The following is a 21504-nucleotide window of genomic DNA, read 5'->3' on the forward strand; positions in this document are numbered from 1 at the left end:
GAGATGCTGACATACTGAACGTAGCCTACTTGTGAATCTGTTTCTGTATTTTTCTGTCTGAGCATTTCACAGAAGAGACCTGATCATATATCCTCCATCATTTGAACACACCCTGCTGAATATACACATTTAGCTTTCACTTTATTAGGTACACCTATACATCTGCTCATTATATAATACAGTAGCTTAGGTCATTTAGGTATGTAAACATGGTCAAGACCATCTCAAGCAGCTGAGATTCAAAGTGAGTATCAGAATTGGGAAGAAAGGTGATTTAAGTTGTTGTTAGTGCCAGAGGTCTGAGTGTTTCAGAAACTGTTCTTCCACTGGGATTGGTTCCAAAAAGATAAAATATCCAGTGAGGTGCAGTTCTCTGGGTGGAAATGCCAGAGAAGTCAAATAACCACTCATTACAGTGAAGGTTTGCAGAAGAGCATCATGCACTAAAAACAATGGGCTTCAGAAACAGAGGACCACATCAGGTGCCACTAGTTCACCATAAAGAACAAGAAAGCAGGGCTCCACCCTGCCTTGTATCAACAGTTCAGGTTAGTTGGGGTTGAATGATGTGGGGGATATTTTCTTGGCCCCTTAGTACCAACATAGCAGCGCATCTGAATATTGTTGCTGACCATGTCTCTTTATGACCACAGTGCACACACTTTCTGATGGCTGCTTCCAGCAGGATAGCGTACCGTTTCACTAAGATCAAATCATGCTAAAGTGGTTTCTTGAACATGACAATGAATTCACTATATTGAAATGGCCTCCAAAGTCACCAGTTCTCAGCTTGTTAGAGTACCTTTGGGATGTCTTAGAATGAGAAATCTGCAGGAACTGTGTAAAACTGTTGCGTCAATATGGACCAAAATATGTGAGGAATATTTCTAGCATCTTTCTGAAACTGAAGGCAAAAGAGGTCCAACCTGTTACTATTAAAGTGTACCTAATAAACTGTCTGATGAGTGTATATACATATAGACAGTATAGAGAACTCATTATCAGTGCAAATGACAAAATCTTGCTAAATTATAGCCAAGAGTTTGCTTAAACTGGTAGGAAAAAACTTCATTCTAATGGACAGGGACATTTTTATATCTGTAAAAAAAATAATTCTTGCTAGAGTGAGTAAGTATCAAAGGAAAATTGGATTCCCACTAAGACTCATATGCATGTCAATAGCTTGGCAACATTAGCTAATGAGATATTCATTTTACTTAGCACACATGCCTTTTCAGAGTCACTGCATAAATGAATGTCTTGAGCAGTTATATAATTTGATAACTGTGGTTATTTGTCATGTTATGATGGCTCACATAATGGTGAGCAGTTAAAGGAACTCTGTAACTCAGTTGCCAACACATTATGCAGTCTTTGGGGCCTGCTGGTCTGCACCGTGAGCCCCTTTTTTTGTCCAAGATAAACATCTCATGCGATCTCTGTTGACACTTTATTTATCCCAGAAGGCTTTCTCCCCCCAAAAGTGTGCATTTTCTGCCCAGAGTCACTCTAGATGTTGGGAGTTTTGCACGAGCTCTTAGGAGAGCTGAGTTTTTCACTTTGGACTCGGTCTCGGCGTTACAAGAACAGACCGAAGCGTACAATGCAGCCAAGGGTAGATGTGTACTGTATGTCTTAAAAATGTGGGAGGGGCTTGAGCGGGCTTTGAGTTTGGTTTTATCATTGAGTGTAGTGGAGGACCCGACTGCAGACTAGGCTCCCTCCTCTCCTCTCCACTCCTCTCACTCGACTCTAGAGCTCTACTTTGTCCCGTCGTGATCCACAGGTAAGCGCAAAAAGACAACAACTTTAAACTTTTACAGACGATATCAGACCTTTTGTGGGTGGAAAGTTAAAGATGACGTAAAAAACAAACAAAAACAATGATGCAATAGGCCGCGTTACGATGGCAGATTATCATACTTGGATGTCTGCTGTGCGCATGGGCTGCTGATTTTACTTTTCGGAATTTCTTGGCTGGGAGCCGCTCCCTCTTTTGTGCGCGTTTCACGCTGCTGGTTCACTAAAGGCATGGTGACGTCATGATTCCCAGCTGCAGGCCCAGAGAGCTTTTTTAAAAATGTGTTTTTATTGTGGGGATGCATAAAGAAAAGCATACCGTATGCACGCTCTTGCAATGCGCGCTCACGCCTTCTGATTCTTTAGCGAACAAAGTATGAAGGGGCAGTAGGAAGAAAGAGGGGTGGGCAAGTTTCTCATCGCCAAAGTAGCCACTCAGTGCAGCCTGGTGGAAGTTTTTTTTTTTTTTTTTTTGGTTTGAAGAAAAAGTTGCTCTACTTTTTGGCCTGTTGATGTTGACTCTCTGTCAACAGCATCCTCCAGACACTAAAGGAAGGTTGTGGTTTTCACCCTTAGTTTAGAAAGGCATTCGTAAAGTGTGCAGAGCTAGGATTAAGGGCAGTTATCCTAACTTTGTATAGATGCCAGCTCAACAAATGCCCTTCAAAAGATCAAATCTGAACATAAGATTTTAAATTTCTTTTTTTTAAATTAATGCTTGAGTCTTAAAGACGTCCAGCATCTCCTGCAGACAAAGCCACAGGGCAGTCTTTCAGAGGGCAGGCCTTCTTAGTCAAAAATGAATTCTCTTCTCAAGGTATGACATTCTCTGCAATCCTACCACGCCGGAGGCAAAAAAAACCTCTCTTCGGCTCTCATTGTACTTCAGTTTGGGCATAAAGTCTTTTGATCTCAGCTTTATTACGTAGTAGTATCTGTGAAATAGAAGCATGGTAAGTGTAAGAGGGTGGAGGGAACTGCAAAAGGTTGATCTGTAAGGTTTTGGGGTTTTTTTCCATTTTAAATACTTTCAGGAAACAGACAGCACAGTAATTGTCCATGAAACTGTATCCGATAAGTTGCGCAGTGTTTGGAAAACAAGTGGAGAATGCCCTCCTGCTCCTTATAAGGTGCAGGAGCAACCTGATGACAGATGACTGGAATAGCCTCAGGAATGCAATGAATAACACACTTCTAATACAGTAGTTCCAACCTTATGCACCCCACAGCCATCTCATGGTATCTGTAGCAGCCATTCATTTAATGTTCCCTTTGTGTCCATTTAAATTTTTCATCTGTGGAATACAGTTAACACCTTTGATCACCATACCACAGTCTAGCCATTACTTTTGTAATTAACAATTTCTTTTAGGTAACTGTATCTCTATTTATCCATTACTTATCCATTCCTTATAGCTATTTATTTATTTCAAATACTACTTCTTAGAAACTATGTAACTATATATTTCTTTTAGCTAACCATTTAACAATTCATCCTTTCCTTTTTGGTAACTGTTCAACCTGTGTCTATTACTTTTAGTTATATATTTGTACTATTTATCTGTTACTTTTTGTTGTGTCATGATTACTGGTGTGTTGGACCCAAGAAGCAGACATACAGAACAGACCCTGACAAACTGTGCAACTATTTACTTATATAGTCAGTTGTATCATTATTTGCCTGTTACTTCAATTCAGTTTAATTAAATTTAATTTAATTCACTTTGTATAGCACTAAATCACAGAAACAGACATCTCTAGGCATTTTATACTTAAGGTAAAAACCCTACATTAATACAGAAAAAACCCTGACAATGCCCTATGAGCAAGCACTTGGCAACAGTGGAAAGAAAAAACTTCCTTTTAACAGGAAGAAGCCGATCTTTTTTTTTATTCAGTATGATTCAAAATGAGAGACTCAGCTCATAGAACTCAACAGAAAACTGTTTACAGAGATTAAGACAGATATTTTATTTGGTTAGACTTTTATAGGACCAGAGGGTTTTTTGCAACCACAGATATCGCCATCTGGTGACCTGGAGATAAAATGCCGTTTTAAGGCACTTCCATATCAGCGTAATTTTTCTGACCTTGAGGCTATGTCCATGTTTTATGCTGCCTTTGCTTTTATCCTACTATGTAAATATTTATCCGCAATTTCTAGCTTGCTAAAAAGCTTGTTAAACTATCGATCTGATCGAACAATGTGTATCTATTTAAATGTTTACATAATTACATCTACTGTCTTTTTTTATTATGCATAAATTACTTACAGCCTTACAATCTCTGACATAGGTTTAAGATTGTGATACCTCCGCTGGCTTTGAAGGCCATTTTTATACTCATTAAACAAAGCTTGTGTTGTTTTTAATAAAGCTCCTTTGTGCCTTGTGATTGGCTTGTTGTCATCACAGTAGAGAGTATTCTTATCAAGTTAGAAAGGTTTAATTACTGGATGAAGATGATCACTCAAACCACTCAGATGTGTTAATTTGCAATGAGCCCACACAGCCCACATCATACTATTTCCAACACATCATAACATACAGCCCTCAACTCCTCACTGTTAAGATCAAATGTTTAGGGTTTTTTTTTTGTTTGTCTCTATGCGTCTCTGTTTATATACGTGTCGCCGAATCATGCTTTTAAAATTTTTTGTTTGATTAGTTGAGCCACTTTGTTTTTAAAGTGCTTCCTGACAACTGCCAAAGTAAGGTTTTTGCATGCATGTTCACACTGTCACACACATATTTAAACAGAGCACACATCAGACTGCAAGCCATACACTGGAAATGTGGTGCTCTGTATGGATTTATAATTGGAACGATATGATATGGGTGCAGAAGAATGTGGAGGTAATTGCACAGAGTGATAACATGGGTTTGGCAGTGTGGGCGAGGGCCAGGGTTAGGGCTGGGCAGGCAGGATGTAGGGAACACTGCCATGCATTTCCGGAGTCTGGCTCTGAGCTGCACAGTGCGGTGAAAGGCTTCTAGTTACTGTATCCTGGCTCCCGCTCACTCTCTCCATCTCATTTTTCATCCCATTTTTCTTTTCTTGCTGATTTAACTCAAGACGTTTGCTGATTATTGTGCCTTATTCTCACTAAAATCAAGAAATGCTAATTATTTGTTTACATGAATGTAATATATGTGGCTGCTTTGTTGAAGTCTAATGCTAGATACTCATAATCCACCACAGCATCATATTCCAAAGCAAGAATCCAGAGTTTCCCTTGCAAGGCAGTAGTTTCTTAGCACTGCTGAGCCAAGGCATTCAACCAAGTGTCTCAACTGAAATTTGAATAGAGTGGAAAACTGACAGAGGCAAATTTCAAACACAAATGATCAGACGATTCTTTTCTCTTTTTCTTTTATTTTTACCCAAACTCCCCATGTGGTACACTTTCCAAACATGAAGACACGTCAGTCCAAACATACATTGTTTCTGCACAGCAGGTGCCAGAGCTATTTTCTGGTTTCTTCTCATAACGGACCAGTGAAACTATGTCAAGCATGTTTCCTGTGCTCGAGTGTTTTTGCCCGCTGGCTTAATTTCATGCAGATTTGTTTGTTGTAAGAATATGGCATGAGATAGAAAGGCAGCCCCGCTATGCTGGGGAACCGCAAGCGAAATGAGCACTTCCTGTTTTATCAGTGTTGTCCTTGTCATTAGTGTGAGCACCACTTGCTTTGGGGGAAAAAACGTCAGTGAAGGTTTTAAGTTTGTCTTCTGGACAACAGCAGGAGTAGGATGGGGTTCACCTCATTTTGAAGTGATTGTGATTGACGTGTAGCTAACACTCAGGGGACTCTTGGTCCTGGACTCGAGCCCTACAGTGTACTCTGTGCTGTTCCCCCCCCCCTCCTTTTGCCTTTTGAATTTGATAGCATGTAATTTAGATGTGCTGCATCCAGAACCGCATACTAAGTTGTATAATATTGGTGAGCTTGGACAGACGGGCAGATGTCGGGTTGGGGAAGAATTCTTAACTATTTCACTGGGTAATGGCGGTCAGCAAGTGGTAGGTAAAAACTGGTAGGGATGGTTAACTGCTTGTGAAGGAAACCTTAGAAGATGTTTATTTATGCTTTAAGAGCTTGGAAGATGTTTGCGATATATAAATTCCTGTTATTTTCCATGTTAGGAGGAAAATCTCTTATGCCATGACACATTTCCGTGTGTAATTTAGGCTCATATGCTGTTTGTTGTTCTTCGCTTTGCAGCCAAACTGACATGGAACAGTTGTGCAGTGGGAGCAAAGTGTTCTTGGATGTTCTGGCATTTGTTCACTCTACAATTAGGCTCTGGTTGTCTCTTGGGTGATGGAGATTTCTTCTGCTCCTCTTCTTTTTTCCTTGGCCTATAAGAGATTTGCCACTATATTCAGTCCTATTTAACCAAACCACAATTTCATAGCTATTTCCAAGCTGCAGTTCTTTAACACACTTTAGGATCGAGCTGTCTTTTGCTTCCTTTCCTTTTCAGACTCACTCTCAACTAACTTTCAGTCGCCCCGTCTGAAGCAGTCATGTGGGCACAAAAGACCTGCGTTTGAATTCCTCTGAGCTTTAGTCACACTCGGATGGAGAGGGTTTGTTAGATCAACCTCTCACTCGTATCGTTTTCTGACTTGAAAGTGTGATCACTCAAGGCCAGATTGAATAATAGGCAGCACGGCATGTCAGTGTTGGTAATTGGCATATTGGTTCACCATCTGCTAGTTGCCAGATGCCAAGCTCTGCCAGAAGTTTCATAGCTATAGAAAAAAACACAAAAAAGGAATATTATGATCCTTTAGCTCTTACTAAATCTTTAGATTTTTGAGTGGGAGATGATTAAATTCATGAGGCAGCCTTGCTTTATATCTTAAAAGGTAAAAAATCTTCTCTTTTCCCCACGTGGTCTGCATTTCATTGTTTTTTTTTGTCGATGATTGATAGTGTGAGAGTGAGGTCAGCAATCCTAAGCAGCATTTCTGATGTCATGCTAAAAAGTTGCATGTTCTCCTCTTGGTTTCCCAAAGCAGGTTATTCTGAGAAGTGTACAACCTTGTTGAGAGGGGACATTTAGCCTTTGGGCTTCTTCTCCTCTGATAAAACAAGCACAGGAAATGTCTATGTTAGCTTGTTAGCTGATTGGCCTTGTGTTTTCCTTCACCGTCCTCCCGCTGGGACTCCAGAGATGCACAGTGTGTCCCTGTGGCAGAGAAGCCACCTTGTGTGCCCCTCTCTCATAGCAGTTACGTTACTTTTCCTTCAGCACCAATATATCCTTCCTAAGCTTTTATTTTTCTTTAAATTTATCTCAAGAATAAATGATTGATAAAACTTTCATTTACCCAGCTTCATCTCTTTGCCAACTTTCCATTCCTATGTCCTCTCTTCACCTCCCCTCCTCCTCCCTGCTCCTCTCAGCTTTTCGTCTTCCTCCCGAAAGAGTCCACAAAACTAAACAAACAGGGCTAATCAAGAGCCTGTTAAATCGCACTTTAAAAGTCCCATATTTTTTGTTAATGTGGAATTAAGGGAACGTGGAGGTAATAAGGTGATGTAAATCCCAGAGGAGTGTGTGAAAAATACCATTCAGTGTGAACATATGACTAGTGAGGTCATATATTTACACGGTTAGCAAGGTTAACCGGACTATGAATTGTACACGGGGGGTGGGACAGACAGACAGACAGAGCATTGTGCAGGTCAGTTATAGGCCTGCTGGATTTATGCTTGTGGCTGTAGAAACGCTAAACGTGCCGAAAGGCGAATTTAAAGGACAGCTTGGAGAGGCCGTGCTGGACGTCTGCCATCCTGGGAGTGAGAACTGGCAAGAGCGAGATCAAGCTTGCATGTTGTAATGATGGTAGAGGAGTTAGCTCATACATATAAAACAATCACTGTGTCCTTACATGGATATTCACATGAGTCAGACTTCTACTGTAATTCAGTTTCAGCTTTTGGATGAGCTTCATAGTTGTGTTATTTTTCCAACCAAGTTCTAAGCGTTTAAAAATTCATTGATGTAAAATCTCAGGAGAGGGTCTCACACTTGCTGAGGTATTTAGGGATGCAACCAGCAATTATTTTTAACAAGAAATCTGCCAGTCATTTGCTTGATTAAACTCTTGATTCCTCCTAGAGTCGAGATAAATCAGTTTATGGAGTAAGCCAAATAACAGACAAATAGAGGAAGTTATCATATTTAAAATGCCTGTAAAAGTTCCAGTTCTAACTTTTGCTTTCTTTTGACTACTCTGACTCAGTGAAAACAAGCCTCAAAGGCAACACTACAAAACCATTTTCAGCCAAAATATCCAGACATTTAGTCCCATGTAATTTTTCCACAGAACTAAAAGGTCCCTAAAGAACATTGGTTGTCTGTGTTTAGATTGCAGTTTAAAGCACTGTTTGCAAAGTGGAATTTATCTTTTCTTGTGCTTTGGCTAAACATGGCAAAAGGCTGTGTATTTTAAATTGGGCAGAGCAGATCTCTGTGGCAAAAATGCTCTTACGCTCGATTAAGCTAGTTTCATTCATTATAGTGGAAGGGTGATTTATGCTACATGTTCAGCGTAGCCAAAAGACAGAATAAAATTAAGCAAGCCCACTGAGATATTAAAAAGCAAATACTGTCCTTACATATAGTTTTGTGAAATAACTTCATTCATAATGGGATCTTTGGGATCTCTCTCAACTTAAAGTTAGTGGCTAATGCAGAGACTGACTGTACTGCAAGCCCCACCCTTAAACTTCCTGAACTTTCAGAAAGTGCTACCCCCTAAGGACTTGAAGGATAAATTAATTTCTCTGGAATTTCACCCATCCCTTCAAAAGTTCTTAGTAGATGTATTGGAAACAAAACTTTAGTTAATTATTGTATGTGTTGCCAAAAGTTACAAATATACAACTTCGACAGCATCATCATTAATTTAACATTTCATTTCTGAAAACCTAACTTAATGTCTTTTCTAGAGCCCGACTAATTTATTAGCTGATTGCTATCAGCTATTTGCCGATCTGTCGTATCAGCATTTATGATGCCTGATAAATAAATATTTGAAAAGGAATGAAAAGATGGGAGAAACACCCTTCAACAATATGGTAAGTGGTGACGTTACATAGTTTGGCCACCAGAGGGCACTCTGCAACATTAGTGTTAGCAATGCAGTTGGAACTACAACCAGCTGCTCTGAGTAGTCACAAGTAAATACATAACAACAAATGTTAGAGAAATCTATGTATGCTTCATATGTCTGAAAGAATATAATATTATAATAATATCTGATTTTAAAATTACCGTACCAGTATCCACATAAAAATGCTAAGGTGGTGAAAGATCGAATCTGTTTATTAGATAGTGGTCTGCTTTGGCTCTCAGGTTTGGTTGTACCTATCCAGAACCAAATGGGCTCCTTGGTTCTGGATAGGTAGTATGCACTGTGTTTATTATAGGCCATTCAGTGGTGGAAGCTCAGAGAGTGAATCAAAAAAGTGCAAGCAAGTTGAAGGATTATAATTTTCTGTAGGATAACGGCTATGCATTAAATTCTGTGACAGAACTTTAAACCAGTCCTTAATAATTGAAAGTATAGTTGAGCATTTGTTGAGCATTTGCATTCATAATACTTGTCAAACCTTTTTCAATCTGATTTTCAAAGTAAGACAAGGCACATTGTTGTAAATGGTCCACATCCAACTTTATCACCTGAATAGGCTGCAGCACAGTCTGAGGCCTGTGTCGGAGCTGCAGTTGGGAGCAGTGGTAATTGTTTAAGAGTGCATTTATAGAGTGTACTCTTTGTGCCTCCTAATCAGAAGCATACTCAGGCGTTTACATATGGGCCTCCGAGGATTGCTCAGGAATGTATTACAAGCAAGGCGAGAGGACGGGTGAGTACAAAAGCTAGTAGGCCACTCCGCTGTTACCACTTCTTTCCACTTCACATGTCACTGCCCTGTTCGGCTGAGGAGTTCGGTGGAGAGGGGTCGAAAAGATAAGTGTGGGGAGGGGAGGGGTGTGAAAGTGATTAAGGGTGAAGATCAAATCACAGAATGGCTGATGCAAAGTCTTTCCTCCATCACTACCAGTAACAAATGTACAGTATGTTCAGGCATACACTCAACATTCTCTTTTCCAGTGACTTTGAGATATGGATACCACCAATTTCACCCCCCCAAAAAAACATTGCTCCCATCTGTCCACCTATCGGAGGCCTTTAAATAGATTAGATCTGTTTTTGTGGATTCGTTTCAGTGAGCATTAGGTAATTTGTCAGTTTTTCTCTCTGTACTCAAACTCGGGTCTGGCAAGGGGACAAGGAGAACAAAAATATGGCCTCAGAAAACCATTTTAATCAGACACTGCTCCGCAGGGACATAGGCTGGCATAGAAGAGCTTTTTACCTCATCAGAGCTCTGCCAGTGGTGATTGGGAGAAACACTCAGTCAGGTTTTTATTGAATAACCCCAGCTCTGTACTGGAGGGGCTTTACTGTAAAAGAGCAGCTCTACAGCCGCCGAGGTGACAGCCAAATGGTACTTATTAAAGTAAGGGCTGATTCATACTATATGCCCTACTGCAGCTTAACCTTGTTGGAGGCTTATAGTTTGGCTACAGTGCTAAAGTCCAGTCACTTTTTTTATGACTAAATACATATGCATACGATTAGCCTCTGATCAGACATCAGAGTTCACAAATTTCCTATAAAAGCACCACATGATCGCAATTATCTAATACGGGCAAGGATTCATTTCATTTTACTTACAATTTGAGCTGTATTATCCACTTGAACTATGCAGCAAGTAAGTTTAGCTTTCTTGGGGGTACAGCACTAGGACATGTCCTGAGGTGCCATGCTATTCAGGAGTAATAGCTGTGGGTCCCATCGTCTCTGCTTGTTTACACAGTACACAGCTCTCCAGCACAAATTGAGCATGACATCTAATGGAGTGTGGGCGCGGATTAATTACCCCCGCTTCTAGACTAATGTCTCCTTCTCTTCTGATTAATGATGACACATGTCACATTGGAGCTGAGCACGGTTAAAACATGAAAATGTTAATGTTAAAATAAGATATCTGCAAACAGAGTAGTAAGGTGTTTTCTATAGATTTAGCTCTGCTAGATATCATTGACTTGTTGTTTTTATTGGTTTGATTCCATTTTGTTCAGGGTTCCAGAAGGATAATGGACGGTTCATTTGTTCAGATGTTGAGAAAGGTTCAAATGTAATATAGTGCATGTTAAGGATGGGGTAGGGTTCCTATTATGACTGGCCTCATTAAACGTGCCTTAATGAGAAACAAAACACCCAGATGACCCCCCCACCCCCCCACCACCCCCAGAACAATGGGTGCTTGTTATCAAAGAGACTGCATTGCATATATGACGGTGTCTGGCTTGCATCCCAACGACGGCTTTTTCACAAGATTCTGGATTCCTAAGTTGAGCCTTGAGCTGCGCGGTGCCATTCACTCCTGTAACAGCCACCTGGGAGACCACCTTGGAAAATAGGCCCCTATTAGTTCAGGTTAGACTTAATGACCAGTAATGGTACACCGGCCAAGCCAAACTGTGCAAAAGGGCTCGGGGCAGGCCGAAATGAAATACCAGTCACTCAAGCTCTGAACATAAACACAAGGTGGGTGGTGAGTGCATAGGTATTTCTGTAGGTGCATGTGTATGAGGGGATTCAGGCAGGCTGGCATCTATCCATTTGAAAAAAAGAGTTGACCCAGATGCATAGCACAAATTTCCAACTGGAGGACATGGGTGAACCCCTTTGGACAGATTAGTGGTAATGGTGGTGGTGGTGGGGTTGTTGGATGTGGTTTTGGATTTATTCCCATCAAGCGCTGCTGCTTTGTGAACCAAATCTCATTTCCAGTTTTGCCATGAGCTACAAAAAGCTTGCAGCAATCTCAACGGAGCAACAAGAGAAGCCTCCTAAAAGCACTGCTCAATTATTTACAATTTCATGCCTGTCTTAGATATGTGTTACTCCAATAAATTTAGGAATTAAGAAGCTTAAATACTGCACATATATTAACCTCTGAAGCTGAATTTTATCCTTCATTTAGTGGTAAATGCCACATCATGCTAATGGCGTTCAACAAGGATTTTGCCTTCCATGGTCCAAAGAGTCTTTGGTGTAGAATTAGCATAGGCATTAATAGTAAGGAAAGCCAGCATTTATAGCGATATGATATGAGTCAATCAGTCACTGAATTAAATTACTTTTCGTCCCAGGGAGATTGAGCTGCAGAGCTTCCAGGCCTGCTGGGGCAGACAGAGGAACATAGTGTAATGAGACAAATACTGAGGAAGAGAGAGAGCTTTGTTATGTCTCGTGAAGCTCTAGAGTTTCCTGGAATTTCTGGCAGTGGATCCCAAAGTCACATAACCACAGAAAGAGAGAAGACAGACGTGGGGTAGCTCTCCTGAACAGCAGAGTTCAAGTCTAAAGAAAGCTGCTCTGTTGTTATGTACTCTGGGTATTAGAGCTAGGGCTCACTTTGGAATCTAAACAGTCATGCTTTATACAGATTATGGATCATTTTTAATGCAAGTATGTGAAATGCCAATGTCTGGTCCAAAAGGAGAAAATTAATATCTTTAACATTCACAAAGATGAGTCTCTGTCCTCAGGGAGGCTGTTTCCTTTGAAGCGCTCATGAAGGAAGTATTCAAGTACGTGCAGAGATCTCCTGCGGTTTCATGCTATAGTCACCTCGGCTTCATCGCTCAGACTTCATCTTATGCTTGAGCTGTGTTAAGAATTGTGTGACGATGTGTCTTAGTCTCGCATAGCTCGACGTGTCTGCGTTTGCAAACTTACATGGATCATGTTTTAGTCCTTAAGACCCTCGTTTGGGCCTTTAACCTTGACGGGGATTTAGAGGAGCCAAAGACATACCCATCCTAGCTGGCTGGCTGCCACACTAATAAGGCAACATTCAGCACAGCCATGCACGAAAGTGAGATCGGGTAAAGCTAGTGAACCTCAGCCCTGCAGAGCCCTGAAAGGATTTGAGGTACGAAAAGGCTGGAATGTATCTTTTGGATGGCGAGGTGAGCTCCCTCACTTAGAGAATGTGCTTCTGCTGTTTCAAAAACAGTGCTCTGATATCTTGAAAAATGTTACTGCAAACCCACTGAAACACATGTGCTTTACAGGATTACTGTATTTACTGGTCTGTATTTGTAGCTCCCTTCATAACATGCGACAGTTGGTGGAGGTGGACTGGGATTAGGATTGGTGTATTTGGCTGAGTTTTGTGCTGACCTCTGCAGCCCTTTGTCAAGAGCTATGATTTGGCCTTTTCATCAAAGTCCTTCTTATTCTAACTTTTTCCTCAGTGTACTCTTTAAATGTTCAGTTTGTGACGCTTGCATTTGATAGAAGTATTACTGTAAAATGATATACAATTTACAAATTCCCGCTGACTAGGATGGCAGATACATTAAAATACACAAAATTCACACTCTGACTATGAAGCCAAACCAAGCCCACAATCATAATACATCAGCATATAACAGCTGATTTTATGCTCATGTGATTAGATGGCTTAGCTGATACTATTCTGCAAATCTCGTGCAATTTTAAGTATCTTTAGCATGCCTACAGTTACTAGAGCAAGCTGCTCCAAGCTGCTTTGCAACCCACCTTTACCACAGCTTTTTACTTTAATTTGTGTTGCACTTTTTCAAGTTTCACTACAACTTGGACAGTTGTTTACAGACAGTAGCACAGCCTTCAAATCAAATCAAATCAAATCAAATCACTTTTATTGTCACATCACATGTGCAGGTACATTGGTACAGTACATGTGAGTGAAATTCTTGTGTGCGAGCTTCACAAGCAACAGAGTTGTGCAAAATACAATAATGTAAACAAGCAAAATACAAGAATGGCTACATCTGAAACTAATAAATATAGGTACAATATATAATAGTATATGCATTTCTGGATGTGTATACTAAATATTTTTCTACGTGTGTGTGTGTGTGTGTGTGTGTGTGTGTGTGTGTGTGTGTGTGTGTGTGTGTGTGTGTGTGTGTGTGTGTGTGTGTGTGTGTACACATATTTTACAAATTAAATAGAGTAAACAATATATAAAATAAATAAAATAAAATATACAGAGTGAGACATGTGCAAAACAGTGGTTACCAGATGGTTGTATAATAGTTTCTAGGCCTGTGTGATTGCAACCTGTCACTGATACCTGCTCTGTTCTGTGCTGTGGGTCTTGTTGCTGCTTTCCCTGCCTTAAAAGACTTCTATGCATGTGCACTGAAGGCTAGGGGGGTCCCAAAACGGAGGCACACTGACAAATATTAATACAAGTCTTTCACAGTGCGGCATTTAGTAGCTTAAAAGTCACGTGTTGTTTTTACAGTTTCCTCTCAAGTGGCCAAAAACATTAGTGGTGCAAGCATACTCAGCAGACTTGTATGGAGAGTAACTTAAACCTGCTGAATGCTGTCTCTGTCATTGTCATGGCCACTGAAGCCCATTTATCAAACGTCTTCTGAGTATTCCACTTAAAGGCATATTCTCATCTCCACACCTGGAAGAGGAGTCCCAGCGCATCCACCATTAAGCAGTTTGGTCCTGCATCAATTCACTGAGAGCACGTCTGCATGAATACCCAGAGACAGAGTCAAAGAATTAAAGCAAAACATCCTCTTCGATCTCTGCTGAGAGACTCTCTATTATCATACCTTCTTTACTGACTTGTGTAGATGCACCTTCCCCAAAGAAGCCTTCAGATTTTTCTTTTTTTCTTCCAACAAAGGCTGAACTGAAAGCAGCGTCAGGGGATCACTCCACATCCAGTGTGAGTAATAGGCCTACTCAGTCAGGTCATCTTGCTCTCCCACCACCCCACCCACCCACTCACTCCTTAATCTCCTCCTATCTCTCTCCAGGAATGCAGCCCCTTATTTTGAAAAATACCTTGTCATGCAATACCCTTGAAAAGCCTTGCAGCACTCTTCAAAAAAATTGGCATCACACCGCATGATTTACTGACTTGTATGCAAAAACAAGGCAGGAAAGATAAAGATTTATGATATTTAGGAGTGATTTAAATAAATATGTCCTCTGTTAAAGCCATTTTCCCTTTTGTTTTCCTGATAGGGCTGTGATGCATGCTCGAACAAATAAAACGGCCCAAACTCGTGGCAGGATTTTCACTTAGCTGTCATGTTTTCAACAGGCTCTCAGTGTGCAGGGGCATTGCATCATGCCTTTCAGCCTCACTCTCCCCTCATGCATGTTTCCATGTAAGGCATGATGGGAAGACATTCTCTCGTGGCACAGTTTGAGTCAGCCACATAAATCACTCAGCCTTCTTTTTTATTCTTTTTTTTGGGGGGTTGGTCATCTTTCCAATTTTCTCCCCTTCTCTCACCGAAGTGTAATTTCTCCCTGGCCACGGAGAGAGCCACACATCCAACGCGCCAGAAGCATGTCACAAATGTTAGCAGATCCATTTTATTTCCAGTTTTTGCCTTAGAGAAACGCATCAGGAACCTCTCAAATTTAACGAGAAATACATTTTTATGCTTCCCTTAATGCTTCCAACATGTCATGTTATTGCCTGTGTACCAGAGGCAGTGGGGTGCTGTGGCTCTTGCTAATCACCTATACTTTTTCAGTCACTGAGCTTTGGTGTGTATATAGGATGACTTTACTCTTATTAAAGTTCAGTATCCTGCTCAAAGGCCTTTAAGCCAGGCTTAATTTTTTTTGTTAACTGGAACTGTGATCTTTTAGCTGCTTACTGTAGAAAAAGGAACTAAACCAATTTATCCTTACTTGAGATCTTTTCAGTTTAATTCTATCCTGCTTTTATATTCTCTCTTCCGTTCTCTAGCTGTGGTGTCAGCAGTAGCAGTGCTTAGACTCACAATACATCAGCACTCTGGTTCCACAAGTCTCCCCGGTCAGCTCACTAGTAGCAGATTAATGTCCTGTTGAGGAGACACAGACTCCTGCCCGGGCCTCATTTACTCTGACAGAAGGCAGGTGTCAAGACAGGCTGTCCTGAAGGAACGAGAGCAGGCTGCAAATGGACATGAGAGAAGGGCGAGGAAGGGATTCGTGACAGGTCTCATGTTCATGTGTGAAAGAAAAACTCCTCCATTGCTGCTAGAGGTATCCTCGAACCTTAAAGACACTTTTTTTTTTAGAATTACCATTTGTATTTAACAAAAACTTTGGCCACCAGGGGCATTATTTTAGCGTGATGTTTAACTGCTTTTTTAAATGCTATCCCCATAAAATGCTTCTAAAAAAGTTATATCTAGCTACACCTTCTTGTGGTACAAAAATAGAATTAGATAAAAGTATAGCCAAGCCATAGTTCAACTTAAGTTGAAATTTCTTCAACACAATACATAGATTGTTTGGGCATTAGGTTACACCATTTGTTTCTTCACATTCTTTTAAGAGCCTTATTTATTGGCAGGCTTTACCTGATATCGCCCAATATTGTTTTTCTTTCAGATACAAAAAACATAAACAGATTTTTCTAGCATTTCTAGCTATTTATTTACTCGTTTACCTACTGTGTGATCAGATAAACTGGCTGTTGTGTTTGTGGCAGTATTCCAAACATGTGAGTTCCAGAGTGCCCTCTGGTGGAGGAACTATGCAACGTCAACACTCATGACATGACTAAAGGGTGTTTCTCCCATCTCTCCTTACATTTTTAAATTTACATTTTATTTTCATTCATTGGCCATTATAAATGCTGATACCATTTGACACATAGCTAATGTTGGGATGATAATGAATATGTCAGGCTATTATAGGTACCCGGGAATCTTATTTGTCTGTGTGGTTTGTTTTTTTATTGTATTGAGCTCCTCTTCTTTGTCTTTGACTTCACTGAGCATCTGTCTGTCATTATTTATTTAACCTCCCATTTAATACACTTGAAAGTGTCAGAGTGCACCCTGAGGTACTGGATGATTCGATGATGACGTCCTTCTATATTCCTCAGAGCTCTGCTTTGTTTTGACAGGAAAATGATGTGGAGAAATTACATATATATATTCATTTTATTCCTGTCTTTTCTGATGCTATTACAGTCTTTTTTTTAATACTGTATTGCCTCTTCACAACATGTTTGTTGTGACATTGCAGTTGATTCTGAATGACAAAAAGATGAGGGCTTGACTATAATGTCCTTGTGGAATTCCACAACAGACTGTTAATGTTGCATGTCAAGTGCAGGGGTGCATATTTATTGAGATTATTTGACATTCTGGATATTTGCACCAGAATATCTGATGTATATTTTTTTTTCCAAGGAGACGCTTACATAAGAGGGGTGCTGCGCTGAAAACCAAGGCTGCCTGGATCTTGAGCAAACAGAGGAGGAAAGTGCCAGATTGGCTTATTTATCGCCTTTCACTCCCCTCTTCATTGCTTGGCAGCAAAGCAAAGAACATTCATTGTCAAAAGTATCATGGTAATAAAACATTTAATTTCATGTGACCTAACCCGCATAAAAGTGTATTTTCCGAATTCTTTTACATTTGGGTTTTTTGAGTTGTCAAAATTCCCATCTTAAGACTGATTGGGTTTATAGAGGAGGAACCTCAAATTAAATATGCTAGGATTACCATAACCCGCCAGGTCTACCCAGGTGTCACTCATTGCAACTTAAGTAGCTGCACAAAAGGCTCTGTAGTAGGCGCTCAGAAACCTTACTTTTAAATAGGAAGATAACCAGAATGCAACCAGTTGGCAACCAGTTGAGTTGAGTCCCCTATTGCAAACAGACATATCTCAGACAAGTTACACTTAGCACAGAATGGCTCACCTTGATTGCAAAGTGTTAGCAATCTGTCTGCATTTAGAAATTAGATTCTTTGCAAACTTTTTCCAATGTGCTTGACAGAGATTTTAGTCCGTTCAAGTCTGGACTGCAGCTTGCATGGTCAGAGGCTACAGGTGTTGCAACTACTTGCAGTTGGTCACCAAAAGGGAAACAAATCAATGCGATTACCGGGCAATCACCAATTTTTGCTGGTCACAAGGAGGTTGCCGTCCCATTTAGTGTGACTGCGGCATTTGTGATGTCAAGTGGGCAGGCAACAAGCTAAACTACTTTTAAGTTTGAGGCAAGCTACTGAAGCAACAACCATGAAGCAACAACCATGACAGAATAGGGAATCTGTTGGAGCGTTATCAGGTATCTGGAGCCTGGAATGTCCGCTGTAGAGCTGCTGACAAGATGTAGGTAGGTCCAGTGCTAAAAATTTCTCAATTTCTCAAGTTGAGCAACTGAAGCGACTACCAGTGTGGGAAAAAGATTATGTTGGCATCCTAGTCACCTAGAGCCTGAAATATCCACTGGTGACCAACCATGAGCAACAAACTGATGCACAGCAAGCAGTTTTTCCGTGGATGCCCTCCTTACATATCTGGATGCAGCCATTCTTCTTATTAAAGATGCACAATTAGCCAATGTAGAACTATTTGGGTGTGCTTGGGAAAAGGAGGATTACTTTATTGCATAAAATATTGCTGACTTCATCTTGCGGACATCTGCTATGCCAGCTAATTGTGGCGCTTTGTACACTCAACCCGATGAGCAAAGATCAAACAGTGTCTGACTCCAGCATGTCTGTCTGGTGAACCACCATTGCAACTGGCTCAAACAAGTTTTCCTCCACACTGTTGTCATTTCTAAAATGTTCTGCAAATGCTAACATTAAGGCCAACAGTTGGCTGTTTCAGCAAAGCTAGCCAACAGTGAAAAAACACTTACTGCTTTAACAGCCAGAGAGTGAAAGTGGACAGTATGTCCTTGGTTTTTTAACATAAACCCATTTTTGCAGCCAGGGGCAGCACAAAAGTGACCTACTGCTTTTTAGTTTTAGTGTCCTTGTTTTCCACTCAGTTGTAGTTCTGTCCTTAGTTAGCTAACATAAACTAATGTAAAGCTATTAGCAGTGACCAACCAAGTAATGACACATGCTTAACATGCTCTAAAAACTATAACCATAAACTGTTTTCTTAAATCTAGCTTCACAGACACTGTTAAACCGATGACAAGTTTTTAGCGTAGGGTTCCATGGTGGAAATTAACCTTAGTACATGTAGTGTTTCATGTTAATCTCTCTAATCACTCTAATCACTTTAAAAGAGCCATAGTAGCATTTTTAGGCTAACCTACAGTCACATTCTGGGTTTAGTTGAATGTTTAGCAAAGGGATATGAGATATTCTTATCTAACACAAGGCCAGAAACCAAATTAATGTATTTCTCAAATTCCAAACTCTTCGAAACTCCTTTCAGATTGTGAAAAATACTTTCCTTTGCTATTTTTTTACATTTGGCCTAGCAGACCTACTGAGTCAAGCTAGCTGCATCCCTGTTTAAAATCTGTAAAAGATGTTAAATCAGTCATTTATCACACAATCATGAGAGTGATATCCATGTTCTCATATACACCTTAGAAGGTAAGCCATTAAGCTTATTTCAGATGTCAGAGTGTTACTTCAGGTTTGATACAAAGGTTGAGTAACTTAGTAAGCAGTTTTGGAAAAACACAAGCTCATTATTTATTGTTCTTTTCAGGGGGGTTTTCGCCCTCCTGATGGAAGGAGGAGGAAAACAAAAAATAAATCTCAGATTTTTCGATAAGTTTCTTGTGAAATTTCTTAGGCAGTGGCAGGAGAGTGTCAGAGCCACTCTGTATATTGGGGGCAGATAAACAAACTGTTTCTAACTGAAGTAGAGAACTGTGGCGTTGGAGATGGCGGATTTTTCACAGAGAGGAATGTTCCCTTCCAGGGGGCTCAGATTCAGAGTGCATTGCTGAGAATGGTATAGAGCTCATATGCGAGAGCGAAGAAAGCTTTTTGTGTGTTTAAAAATGAAACGTCACCGCAGCCAAAAGATTGGTGTGCCTTTCTTTCATGACTCCTGAGTCGTGCAGGTGTTTGCGTATTTGTGTGCGCTTGCCCGACAGTGTTGGCTGAGATGTCACGGCAGGTCCGACATCACCATCAGTCATGCTGCTTTGGGAAGGAGCCAGCTCTGTGGCCACTGCGGAGTGAGTGTAAGAGCTCTATCTCGCTGTGCACACAGCATGCAAGAAAACCTTCCCTTTTTTTCCCTTTTCCCAGTTTGGTTACGGGAAAAGGCAGCATTTTTTCTTTCCATATTTGGTCATATGGAGCACTGCCAGTGAGCAGTAGCCTTTTGATGCCGTCCAAACATCCCTATTTTGTGTGGGATTTGTACTTTTTGGAATGCTTTTTCTCCCAGTTCTGCATGATTGTGGGTGTAGCATCTGAAAGTGCACTTTTAAAAGGGACACAGCCTTTAAAAAGTCAAAGACTGAAGCGGAATTATATTGGCTCTCGACCGCTGCTGCTTCACAGAGACGTTGCAGGATTATTTATGATTTGGGCAGAAAGAATCCAACTCTTAATGCAAATGTACCCCTTAAAACCAACATTTAAAAGCAAGACAGTGTTTTATAGCCTTTCCTTTTTTCAGCCAACTGCTACATCGACTCCATTTGAGCAGTGATTTCATTTGGTAAATTGGATCAACAGCTGACAAATCAGAATTTATCATCTCTTTTCAGTGGTAAACTTTTAAGAGCTTCAAGTAAGATTTTGAGGCCGGATATAGTTAGATCTCCTCATAAATGGGAATAAAAGAGACCCGTTTGCAGTTTAAGGTGGAACATCTGTGCAATCAAACCTGAAAGTCAAAAAAGCTTAGATTCAGATGATGGATGGCGTGTTCTGGTGTTATTTTTATTGCAAATTAAGTGTGACTTAGCTTCAGGCATGGTGTTTAAGGACACGTAAACACACCCTCAGCCTGCAGGGGAATGTTAGCCGGTGAAGCTTGTCGGTGTCTTAAGCTGTCTCTCAGCAAAAAGAAAAAACAAGGGCAAAATATCTTTGGATCTTGCGCAGCCTAAAGTGTGATGAACAGTACAAAACTCCCATGCATGTGCTCTGGAGGAAGAGGAGAAAATATTAAAAGAACAGTGAGTCACAGTCAAAATATATAACCAATAACAGCCTGCAGAATTCAGCTGTGTTATCGCCGCTGACAGTGGAAAATAAAACACGGGACTGAAGTATGCTGCATTGAGAATCATTTGTTTTTAAAAAACGCAGCGCAAGAATGCAGAAAGTATCAAGCTGCAGCTTCCTGTCCAAAAAAGATTTGTCATTTTGAGAGATAATTGAAACTGTTTTATTTATTATCTCTGCTTTATCACAACACATGCGGTTTGAGAAAGTAAGGTGGAAGTTACACAACATTTTTTGCTGATAAATGCTAGAGACTGCAGGGGCGCTTGCCTTTTGTAGTTTGGATCATCATTTTTGTTGCTATGTGGGGACATGGACACAATGACCTGATCAGTTATAAACACAAAAATATGTTTTTGATATTGTGTGCAGTTTACTGTTTATTTGTTACAATTACATTTTTATTTATATAGCACTGTATCACAATATATATTCCTAGGGTAAAGACCCTACAGTAACACAGAGAAAACTTAAATAATCAGATGACCAACTGTAAGCAAATACTTGTTGACAATGGGAAGGAAAAACTCCCTTTTAACAGGAAAAAACCTGGTAGAACAGGCTCAGGGAGGGGCGGCCATCTGCAACCGGTTGGGGGGTATTTAAGTGAAAAGATTCAAAGTAAGG

General features: G+C 40.4%; 1 protein-coding gene across 5 annotated transcripts in view; it reads left to right on the forward strand.

Annotated features, from left to right (window-relative positions):
- The first annotated feature begins 1634 nt into the window (after positions 1 to 1634).
- The window catches only part of cald1a (caldesmon 1a), a 68216-nt gene continuing 48346 nt past the window's right edge, over positions 1635 to 21504 (forward strand). For 2 of the 5 annotated variants that reach the window (XR_014908080.1, XM_085385909.1), the window contains exon 1: positions 17255 to 17279. Coding sequence is in view for 3 of the 5 variants with exons in the window: in XM_085385909.1 (XP_085242035.1) it covers positions 17277 to 17279 (3 nt within the window). In the remaining 2 variants the exon portion in view is untranslated. Of the gene's footprint in view, positions 1787 to 17171; positions 17280 to 21504 lie in introns of those variants that run through there. The other 3 variants (XM_085385910.1, XM_085385914.1, XM_085385912.1) reach the window with 3 other exon arrangements.

This window comes from Rhamphochromis longiceps, linkage group LG17 (assembly GCF_057381845.1).
Source record: "Rhamphochromis longiceps isolate RC_006_pf linkage group LG17, R_longiceps_female_GT1.1, whole genome shotgun sequence".
Classification (NCBI taxonomy): Eukaryota; Metazoa; Chordata; class Actinopteri; order Cichliformes; family Cichlidae; genus Rhamphochromis; species Rhamphochromis longiceps.